General features: G+C 40.5%; 2 protein-coding genes across 3 annotated transcripts; one reads left to right on the forward strand and one right to left on the reverse strand.

Moving 5' to 3' along the window:
• Positions 1-5: 5 nt before the first annotated feature.
• spryd7b (SPRY domain containing 7b) lies at positions 6-6,859 on the reverse strand. The gene is made up of 5 exons (XM_003451548.5): positions 6,591-6,859; positions 5,276-5,392; positions 4,690-4,856; positions 2,200-2,302; positions 6-1,179 (listed from the first exon to the last, which is right to left on the reverse strand). Exons 1-5 carry the CDS (start codon positions 6,694-6,696, stop codon positions 1,082-1,084), a joined length of 591 nt encoding a protein of 196 aa, XP_003451596.1. The 5' UTR covers positions 6,697-6,859; the 3' UTR covers positions 6-1,081.
• A 409-nt stretch (positions 6,860-7,268) lies between these two features.
• trim13 (tripartite motif containing 13) lies at positions 7,269-10,409 on the forward strand. Of its 2 annotated transcripts, none has more exons than XM_003451555.5 (2): positions 7,269-7,727; positions 8,418-10,409. In XM_003451555.5, exon 2 carries the CDS (start codon positions 8,424-8,426, stop codon positions 9,630-9,632), a length of 1,209 nt encoding a protein of 402 aa, XP_003451603.1. In that variant the 5' UTR covers positions 7,269-7,727; positions 8,418-8,423; the 3' UTR covers positions 9,633-10,409. The 2 variants fall into 2 exon arrangements, with proteins under 2 accessions (XP_003451603.1, XP_005475568.1); XM_005475511.3 differs by lacking the exon at positions 7,269-7,727 and adding an exon at positions 7,734-8,293.
• Positions 10,410-11,465: the final 1,056 nt, after the last annotated feature.

An 11,465-nucleotide genomic window follows, 5' to 3' on the forward strand; every position in this document is an offset into this window, starting at 1 on the left:
CAGAATGATGCCGCCAGACACAAAACTTTAATGAATCAACAGTATTTGGTTTCATACAATAACATCATTAGTGCAAACAAGGACAAGCATTTGAAATATTTAATCGTCACACTTCAGCAGCGGATATGCAATGCCTGTACATAACGACAACTCCACGTTTCTGATATATCTCTAATCAGAGACGACCAGCACCAGCTCTGGAAATATTCTGATAGTTAAAATAAACACACTCTATATTTTTTAGGGTGAAAAAAGGGCTGCTCAAAGAAGTGATTTATATATATTAGTGTTTACAATTTCAGAAATATGTCAGTTGCCAGCACCATCACCTCCTGGAATGTGCACTGATTTATTGTTTGTATTAATCTTCCTATCAACTCTAAATAATGCAGTGACATTAATCATAAAGGTGTTGCGGTATCGCCATGTTTTCATTGCGTGATAATTCAAAAAGGCAGCATAATAGTCAATGTATTAGAATTATAGCTGACCCTTCATTGGGTCACTAATTTCTGCTGGCCAAAACAAAATACATATTATATCAAAAAAATAAGATGCCAAACTTTGATCTGGAAATCAAATAAATACAAATAAATACAGGGTGTATGCTGAGATGTTAGTATGATATTTTGGATGATATATATATATATATATATATATATAAAGCAATGTCAATAACACATGGCTTCTCATCCTGAAAAACAGTGAACATACCATTACATCCATTGTCTGTTATCTACACACATGTATTGTGGATTAAAGCAGCAACTGAAAGGTTTTCAATTAATACGGATTGATTATTATTGACATAAGTTTGTGATTTTACAGCTTTCCATCATCACGGACTGTGACAGCCGATTGTAGTCGAACAAGGAAGAGAAATCCCCACTTCTTCATGGGTACTCTAAAGTCAATCCAGAGCAGCAGTAGAGAGAGAGTAAACAGGGGGAACGAAACAAGATGCCTCCAAGCCACGCATAATGATACTACCAGTTAAGGTCAAACTGTAGTGATACAGAGGTTGCTAAGAGATATAGAGGAGGGCGACAACATATAGAGGGGCTGAGGCCGAAGTGCTCCTTTAGAAGATTTGTTGTTCAAAGAGGATCTTCTCAAATCCTTGTGGAGGAGTGTGATAGAAGTCACTAAACTGGCAGTCTAAGATGGCACTGTCATCCACTAGAACAGAAGATAAAGACACGATAAATCATAAGTTCAGACACTGTATTCTTGTTCACATCTTAACTTTTCTATGGTTGAATTTCACCTTTAAAGACCCTGAAAGTATATACTCTGTGAAAACAGCTTTAGGTTTTCTTCTGTTTATGAGATAAACTCTCAAAACCTCAACCTGAGCCTGTGTACGTGTGTTGTCTGAGAATGTTACCAAACACAGGGATGAAAACAGCACATTATAGATGTGTTTGTGTATGCAGAATTGCAGTGGTTGGGATTGGTGGTATAAATGAAACAGATTTCATCCTAAATATCTGGGTATTAACGGCAACTGTTACCTACAACTCTCAGACACTCAGGACATGCTAGCGAATTAATTGTGATTTGGCTGTTTACGCCACAATATTACACCAAGATCTGATTTACAAGTACACATGGAAGCAGTCCAAATTAAAAGTGATGTGATCAGGTTCCAGGTGATGCCGCCCCCCCCCCCCACCCCAATCTTAAATACAATTTTGGACACTTGCGATTGCATTCTGATCACAGCTTTAGTTAGAGAGTTCAGGTCAAGAGCAAACATCCTACATGTGTGCTGTCCAACATTATCTGGACAAGCTCCACACATCAGATGGAGAACTGAATCAAGTCACTGAAATCATCGCAATAACTTTTTACTGGACTAAATTATGCATGCCTCGATTCTCTGTGGCAAGGCCGCTGCCTTCTGATGAAAGCTGTGTTTGATCAGTTCAAATAGAGCACTCTTTCCTGTGTGTGGCGAAATATTCACATTAAAAACTCTATTAAACTCTATTCAACTAAATCTGTCAGCCTGTCTGCAGAACAGCTGTGCAAAGATGTGCAATACAGCCCTCTAGTGGAATCAAGTTGTAACTGCTATAACGAATACAAAAGGATCCATATATTTTTTGTTTTGTTATATTCAAGTAAGGCAACAATGATCATATGGTTAGCAATCATTGATAACTAGTGAAAATATGAAACCAAGAATCAACTTACCATAAACAACAGGGTATACAGTGCCTCGGATCCCTGAGGCAGGACAATGCATGTTCTTTCCGTTCAGATATAAATTCAGCTCCACGTGGTCATATGTGATGCCCTGAGGAACACAAATACACAAGCTGAGAAAAGCATGAAACTCTTGTTGAAGTATCTTATCTCGGGAGGTCACAGCTTACATCTGTGCCATGTTTAAAATCTTTTCTATATTTTAAAAGAAGCAGGAAAAGTTGTTTTTTTTCTCTCTTAAACAGAACTTTTATCAAAAAAACAAAGACAAGAAGACAATACAAAACACTAAGGTTCCCATCTCACAGACTTCTTTGCTTTCTCCTCTTATGGCAAATGAAAATGTGACTGACAAAGTTGGATTTAAAAAACATGCCAAGGCATTTTGTGATGGATAAACAAAACGATGAAGACACGCTAAATCTCTGCCGCCAACATAGTGTTAGTGTCTAATCCAAAACCGGTTCTATGCATTTAAACCAAAAACAAACAAACCCATCAACACTGTAGCACCAAACTGCTGCTCCCAAAGCTGAAACCACTGACATCAATGGGAGGGGCTACCCCCAAAAAGATGATTTACAGCCCACAGACTGAATGTGTTCATGACTTTCTTCCCACAGAAATCACCCCAACTTCTGCCACACAACAGCTGGTTTTCAAACCTGTCAAAATGTGGGCTTGTACTCAAAAGGCGCCGAGCGAGAACTGACTCAAAACTGCACTGCATCAGCAGAAAAGAGGTAATAATCATCAGCACTTAGCCGATTGAACCCGTAAATTACATTTTAGCCTTTGTAATCAAAGACTTAAGAGTTTAGAAGTATGCCTAAGTAGCCTGAATTACTCAAGAAACACTAGTGAGGGCCAATGTGTGCGAGGGCCACTATGTCAGTTTGTTTAGCTCCTAGTGTTCCAGTAAGAAGTGATAAAGAGAACAGATGATAACGTACATGTGTGCTGCACCACAACCTTACAAGCTAGTTAGTTACAAGCTGTGTAAAGTTCACCTTACTTGCATAAAAACAACTGTCGAAAAGCATCGACTGCTAATAAGCGGTCCAGTTACTGTCTCTGAGAGAGGCCGTGCACTTATATTCTTTTTAACTTTGTGACTGCCTCTATCTGTCTTTATGATTATTTGATATAAATAAATGTGCAGACTCATTGCACATGGGCTGCAGAGTACCATCATATAGGACAGAACAAACACCACAGATCAAATGCTGGATCTGATAAATCCTATTGCTTTTTGAAAAAATATAAGCTCATCTTGAATTGTGTGTATGGTGTGCATGTTCACAGTCACACACTTCAAACAATCTCAGTACGGCAACTCAGTGATCAATCACAACTTTCATACAAGTTGGTTTCTCTAGCAAAAATATTTGCAGAGATGGATCACTCCCTGTGTGTCAGAAAACATTCAAACAGCTAAATCTGAAACACAGTGCAGAGTGAGTGGTTGATCTAAATTTGATGAAAATGAAAATACTTTGTGTCATAATAAAATTAATGATAATCACTTATAGATTTACTCTTTGCCCCTTTAAAGCCTACTAAGAGTCTACTGTGATCTGAGTGGTTTCTGTCAAAGTTTAGGCCTGCTTATAAAACCAAATAAATGGGTTTACATCAGAAATTACGAGGGTGGTCTCTGCCTATGCAGCTATCCTTGGAAAAACCTGGAAACTACTCTAATGGTCATCAAACCGTGTCTTTATGGGGAAAAGAATCAGAAGGAGTGTCTGAGGAGTCAAAAATCACCGTTATAGGGTACAGGGGAGGTCATCAAATGTCTTTATGGGGGAAAGAGTTCATAATTCTCTTTGCACAAGTTTCTTCCTTTGCATTTACGTAGTTCCAGTATGTCAAGTTAATCTGCAGAAATAGCTTCTTGCTTTCTTTTAAGGCAGGTGATTTTGGTGCACTACTTGGTGTACTACTATTACTAACAGACTTAACGGGTTTCCACGGTGACCAAAGTTTAAATTATGGTAAAACTGTATAGTAGTAGCAGAACCAAACATTGCCCTATAAAGAGCATGGCTGGATTTTCTACACCATCAATCCGCTTTTAAAAAAATCAATTTGTTCCAACCTCAAGTCTGAACTCATTAAAGTTGTATCTTTTTAAAGCTTATTTCAGAGTCCTGACAGTTTTGTGAACAATTCCAATAATATGTAATAAAAAAGGGATGATCAGCAGCTGTGTAGAGTATGTTCTCTGCAATAAATAATTTCAGTACTTACAACAGAAGATATTTTTATCTCTGGAACAGCCTTTAGGATAAAAGTTAATGTTTTTAGCTCCCACCCCAGTTCTAAGTGATTCCACGAGATTCCAAGAAAACCCTCTCCCCAAAAAACAGTTCTCCATTTTTAGCTTCACAGCCCAACTAATAACACTTAAACATTTCAAAGATCAGGGAATCATAATTAAATAAGTAATTAAGCCCAATTATTTTTGTGACCTACCACAATATCCCCCTCCTGAGGAATGCTGTTAGCGGGTAGACGATTCTTCTCTTCATTATTGTGGTAAATGGAGCCATCGTGCCTCAGGACTAGGCTGTTTGTGTCTCTGCCCATAGGCACTTGGTTGAGATTCACTTTCTGGGTTGCCACACCTATCCCCCACACACCTACACACAAAGCACACCACTTAAGTACGAAGATGTGAAGGGCACACACCAATAACATGTTCATTTTAAAATGTGCATTCCAAACTATCCTGATATTTGATGACTTCCAATCTATGTTACAAACTTTACTACAATGTTTTTCTGGACTGAGATCTGATTGTTTGTTTTAAAACTGTTGAGAATGTCATCTCAATCATTCTTTTACCACAAACTACATGTACAAAAATATAATGTGTGCTTTCAAATATGGTCATTGCAAAAAGAAAAAAAAAGTAAGCATGAACCAGTGAGCATGCAGTCACAAGACCAGTGTTGCATCTAAAAATAGTGTGTCAATAACTCCCAGCAGGAACGCAGAAAATTGCAATCATGAAGGAAAAGACGACGATAACTAAAAGGCTTAAAAGCCAAGTGCTCACCAGTGGACTGGATCTTAAACTCAAAATAACTTTTGTTCTGGTGCAAAGGAGCGTTGGCCAAGCAGCCTCCGGTTCCACATATCCTTCGGCCGCTCTTTACAATGACAACATCTGTGCCTGCAAGACAAAGCAAGGCTCGATTTTACTTTCAACTGATAAAATGCACTTTCTAGATCACATGATACCCGTGAAACAGCTGAAAAGATTTTTACATTATTAATATTGTTGATTCATTTTCTATCAGTAAGTTTGTTGTTTAAGCTGTACAACAACTGTGGCTGGCCAATTCTCCCGATGCCATTTGAAAATCCAGATAGTCCACGTGGGGGAAAAATTAAGTTAGTGGTACGTTTATGCTCGATGACTCAGTGAATAAAGAACACAGACTGTATATAAACGACAGATGACCTGGCTCCACTCCCTCCATGTTTATGCAGTCTTCTGATCCAGACCATCACCACTTTAATAAAAATAGCCTTTAAATTGTAATCCTATGATGAATCCAGGCGAGGCCATGCCTTTAATATTTTACGGTAACAACTACCATTTAAAAAACATCATAACTTTTAAATTATGATTGTATCTTCTAAAAATGACTAGTTCACTTCCATCTTAATGTGCAGAGGCTGAGACAGGTGAACATGTTTTTTTTCCTCAAATACAAAAGCACACATGTCGTTATTTCTAATGTCACAACCTGTTGTGAAGTCTACTTAAGTAGATCTCCAGGAAGCAATAAGTCATACTTTACAATGTAGTAGGAACATGTTGTGGCCAAGATAAAAATGGACAAATGTGTATATTTCTCCATTTATCAGTGAACATTGAAACTAGCTGATTAATCCGTTGTGTCCAAAGATACAAATTAAATACAGCTTTCTGCCTAAATCAGAGTAATTTAATATGTCTTAAATTCTCTTTGGGGCGCAAACAGGGGGATTCTGACAGCTTCCATCCATGAACAGTTGTAAAAGAGCTCAGGTTCAATTATCTGTCCGGTCAGTTGTTGCTGTCTTTGTCTTGTGTCATGTCAAGCTGCGGTTAGCAACAACTGAAAGCCCTGGTGAAAGTTTACCAAATGAACGTGTCAGGGCAGCTCACTGCAACAAACAGAAACATTTAGCCTAGCAGCGCAGGTAAATTTACTGGCAGCTATCGGCTAGCGAGCTAGAAGTAGCAGCGGAAGTAGCAAACCACCTTGCCACACACACACATACATACATACATACATACACGGAGAGAGAGGCAGCTGGGCGTGTGTAGACATAAACTGCTCGTACATGAGCAGCAAGAATTACACGCAAACTTCACTTACCCATGTGATGAGTATCTAACTGAACTGTGGGCATTTCTTTGAGGGGAATATGCCCCGATCCGCCATCTCCGCAGCAGCCTAGACAACACGTAAACATCGCAGCCATTATTATTTTTCTCCACGACACCAGCCGAACATCCGGAAACAAACTTAGACCAGAAACCAAAGAGCGCTGGACGTCAAAGCGTCAAGAGGTCCCGCTGCGCAACGGCGACACCCAACGGCAGAGGGCGGTGCAGCATAAGCCCCTTCTACCCCTGCTGCATCCAATCACAGCGCCTAAGATAGGCAGTTGCTCCTGATGGCATGGAAACAAGGGAAGAAAATCAAGGTCAACATTTCTACACGTGACTAAGTAACTATTGGATATCGATGTTACATAACCCGAAACGAAGAGAGAGTGAATTTTGGAGGGAAAACATCAAAGGTTTAATGGTGGATACATAGCCTACTAATGGAAGAGTACCCATGTAGATTTGATTTCGCTCAGCACAGTGCACCTGATGTACTTTAAGTTATTTATTTTTCAGTTTAGGTTCACATTTGAGGCTCCATAATAACAAAGCATTTAAAGGTAGTTTGTAACACATATGTGTATATATATATATATATATATGTATATATGGAGAGAGAGAGAGAGAGAGAGATCAGCTAATACAGATGGGCGTCCACAGGTGCGCCTCTTAGCGTGTAAACCGTTTGCAAGTATATATTGAGAAGTGCCAACACGAGGGACAGAAGTAGTCCACTGCAGAAAAAAAACGTGCAACGGGCAAAGCTGCGACTAAAACCTAGTTGACAGTTTTTCACGCTGGAATGTTTTGCATAGCAACAGCCCCTCCCCCAACAGACAGGCAGGGATCCTCTGCAAATTACCCGCAGGGCTAAAAACGTAAACATCCCGATCTTCAAGGGGAAACCTGTCAAATCGCTTTAAAACGCCAATAGTGTTCATTTCGGTATGGATATTTGTGCAGTTTGAATTATAAGTGCGCCGTTATAGAGGAGTTTTTATGCTGCAGAAAATATTTTGCACGCCACTGAAATGGTTAACTCCAAACCCGGAAAAGGGCGAAGTCTGCACAGCAACAAGCGCCATGATTGCGTTGCACTGTGCGTCTCAGCAGTCAGCAGCTGGTGAGTGAATCTTTTGGTCCAGTAGTTGCATGTTACTATGCGCTTGCAAAATCTGTCACAGCCCTCCTTCAGTACCTTGCCAACAGGAGCGACACTAACGCGAGCGCTGTTTGTCGATAATTTGTCGCATTGGATTGGTTAGACGACGGAGATTTAGGAGCTCAGCTCAGCTAACCACCGTCCTATTTTGCAATACACAGCTAGGAGATAATGATTTACTGTTAACTATAAAGTTACTGATGATTCTGATTCGCATCCAACCTGCAGAGATCTCTCGCTCGCTCTCTCTTTTTTAAAAAGTTTCTTACAACGCCAACTGGCAACTGAGATACATCAAAAATCAGGATGTTGCGTGACCCAAATTGCTCAAACGGAGCTTTTGGCAGAGCTCAATCCAAGCTTTTACGCGCGTACAGGGATCCGAGTCGGTTTCACTTTCGGGATGGGGATATTCAACACACATTTGGAACGTGACAGCCAAATCTGTATCCTTTGCGATGCTGCATCATTTTTTTTCGTGTTCAAATATTGCATCTTCTGCCTTATGGGGAGGCATCCCTTAGTGGGTGCGTATTGTGTAGTGCGTTTTATCGTGTGCTTTTGTTGCTGTTGGGTTTTTGTTTTGTTTTGTTGTTTTTGTTTTTTTTCTAAATTGAGCATCGATTTGACGCCTGGATGATGTGTTTGCAGGGTGCAATGGAGCAGCTAGAAGAGGAACTTACATGCCCAATCTGCTGCGGTCTGTTCGAGGACCCGCGGGTCTTGCTGTGCTCACACAGCTTTTGCAAGAAATGCTTGGAGGGACTCTTGGAGGGGAATCGAGGTCCAGCTTTTAGGACACCTTTCAAATGCCCCACCTGCCGCAAAGAGACCCCCCACAACGGCGCAAACAGCCTGCAGATCAACTACTCTCTGCGCGGGATAGTCGAGAAGTTCAGCAAAATAAAGGTTACACCTAAAATGTCTGTATGTAAACAACACTCCGGTCAGCCTCTTAACATATTTTGCGCCACCGACTTGAAACTAATATGTGGATTTTGCGCAGCGACGAATGACCACGAAGGGCACAAGTTCTGCTCCTTGGAGGATGCGTATGAACGAGAGAAGAAGGCGTTTGATGAGCTGCTTCGCGGGGTGAAGAACTGGCGAAGCGCAGATTATCTGTCCTGCCTGGATACACTACAAGCCAGTAAGAAAAGGGCGCTTCTGTCGGTCAGTAAGGACGCAGAGAAGGTAAAAGACTATTTCGAGAAACTCATTAGTGCCCTTGAATGCAAAAAGAATGAGATCCTGTCCGACGTCGAAACACTAAAGCTGGTGGTGATGCAGGCATACGACCCGGAGATCAGCAAGCTGAGCGCAGCGCTGGAGGAGCAGAAACGGGCGCTCAGCATCGCTGGGTCTTTCGGGAGCGTTTCCGACCCCCTGTGCTTTCTGCAGCAGATGCAAGAGTTCCGGGACAAGTTGAAGCTGCTTAACAATACTCCACTGCCGTCTCGAAAAGACATGGACGTCGGTCCCCTTGTGCGTAATTTCGACGTTAAAAACTGGGATTCATTGAGGCTCAGGGAAGTGGACAGGATGTCTGTCCCCCACGAGAGTGGCTCCTACCGAACAGCGAACAAACGCATGCCAGTGCCCAGATGGATCAGCATTCTTATCCTCACACTTATCAGCTCGTTGGTGCTGTCTCTGCTGCTGCCGCACACCTTCACAGCGTATGTGACCAGGGAGGCTGAATCACTTCTCGCTGCACTTTTCTCTCTCTTTGAACATACCGGTGCGTGCCTGCAGGAAATCAAGGACATTTACATAGATGTGGTTGATGCAGGTCAGAAATATATCATGCAGTTAATCGACTCTACTGCCCGCTTTATTGACAGTTATAAGTTACCCACTAACTAGACAGCGTTAACTCACAGCTGTCAGATAATTTACACATGACAAGTGAGATGTAAAACGCTAGCGAATACTTTAAAACATCTAATTGTTTACCGTGTCTTTGTTGTTTTTGTTTGTTTGTTTTTTGCCTTATTGAACAAGCTGCAACCTCGATGAAGCCATAGAATCAAACGAATCAACCCTTAATCCTCTGAGGTTATAGCCTGTCTTTTCATCAAGTAAACACCAATTCACTTTTTTTCCATGTGCAATCGATTCCTTTTTTTCCTAAAAAAGAAAAGAAAACAAAAAAAAAAAAACAAACAAAAAAATCATTTCATATTTGTTCAACGTGATTTTCACAAATAAATCTGAGAAATTTGAGTCAGCTCTTTGTTTTTATTTAATGCGACAGCTCAGAACGGGTTGCTTTTTCCAAATGTATACATGTAAATGCAATTCGATGAAGTAAGCAAGTGCGTAATGAAAGAATGCAGTGTGATCCACGGCCTCGCTCCCACAGAGGCTTCTGCGCCACAGTGATGCTGCAGCCTCTTCAAGGTTATAAGCGTTACATAACAGGGCCCATGTGAAAAATTCAGCAGGCTGCAGACACAGCAGCTCCCAGTGATCACACCGCTCTTTGACGTGTGTGGATGAAACCTTACATGCTTATAGGTGTCTGTCAGATCATAGATCTGCAGGCAGTGGTGCATACTATTTTTTGTTTTGTTTTGTTATGCGACTCATCCATTGCATGACTGTGTCCAGACGGTGAAGTCAATCCTGCAGAGTGGGTAATTAATAGAAGTGTGTGTATATTCTCTGGTTTTCTGCTGTGCGTCTGAATAGAAATGAAAGTAACTTTGAGGCCTAAAACTCAAAACACGTGGTTAAATTCAATAAATCTGGGTTAACTCGAATCAGATACTTGGCTTTTTTTTTTTTAAATGGATCAGAGTAAAAGGACAGTGGATTGTTACTAAGGATCATTTATCCTGTTGTTTATGCATTCCCCATATGCATTTTGGAGAGGGAGACTCCATAAGATCACACCACAAAGCGAATCAGTGATGTCAGCACTGACCATAATTCAGGATCTACGTCATGGCACGCATGTACATATATATAGCTTTCTGTTGCCAGGCAAATACAGCATGGGTATAAAAGTAGGTGTCTCCATTAATATTTAATTTTAATCTCACGCAAATATAAACACAGCCTGTTAAACGTTAACTAGATAAAAATGAAACAAAACTACTGGGCGGCTGTATAACTGACTTTTTAACACGGCCATAAAGACAGCACACGGTCAGCCGCTTTATACCAAAAGTGAGAATAAAACACTCCAAGCTGTCATCTGGACAATCGGCGGTCACTAAATACTCAAATAATTTGTGAATAATCTTTTCAGTGTACCAAATATCACATTTCTGGAACATTTCCAGCACTCTGGGACGTTTTTAAACCCAGCATGTGATTGTAATTTTTTTAAATTGCTGCTTTATTGAATAATGAGTTTGCCCATTATTTTTCTCATTAGCGGAGTACAAATTTTACCCAAGAACCAATTTTCTCTTGGTGTGGGGGTGGATTAGAACTAATGTACAGCCGTATATTAATGTAGGCAAAGGTAATAGAATGCGTCGAAAGGTATAAGCAGGTAAATATGCATTTTTTTAAAAAAAATATCAGCAGTGATAGAATTGTTTATATATGCATTTTAAAGTCACTATAGGGAATTTCAGACTGCACATCGATTATCGCTGCTTCCACATTTTGATGTGTGCGGAGTCTGTTGCTTTTCTAATGCGCAAAATTCTGGAATTTAAATGCAACACTTAACATTTAAATCAC

This window comes from Oreochromis niloticus, linkage group LG16 (assembly GCF_001858045.2).
Source record: "Oreochromis niloticus isolate F11D_XX linkage group LG16, O_niloticus_UMD_NMBU, whole genome shotgun sequence".
In the NCBI taxonomy this organism is placed as follows: domain Eukaryota; kingdom Metazoa; phylum Chordata; class Actinopteri; order Cichliformes; family Cichlidae; genus Oreochromis; species Oreochromis niloticus.

What these genes read in the sequence shown, in the direction of transcription:
- trim13 (XM_003451555.5), top strand. Translation starts at nt 8,424, where the DNA reads ATGGAGCAGCTAGAAGAGGAACTTACATGCCCAATCTGCTGCGGTCTG.
- spryd7b (XM_003451548.5), bottom strand. Translation starts at nt 6,696, where the DNA reads ATGGCTGCGATGTTTACGTGTTGTCTAGGCTGCTGCGGAGATGGCGGA. An exon ending in GTTAGATACTCATCACATGG is followed by an intron (nt 5,393 to 6,590) that starts GTAAGTGAAGTT and finishes TTTGTCTTGCAG; the next exon opens with GCACAGATGTTGTCATTGTA. An exon ending in TGTATACCCTGTTGTTTATG is followed by an intron (nt 1,180 to 2,199) that starts GTAAGTTGATTC and finishes CTTCTGTTCTAG; the next exon opens with TGGATGACAGTGCCATCTTA.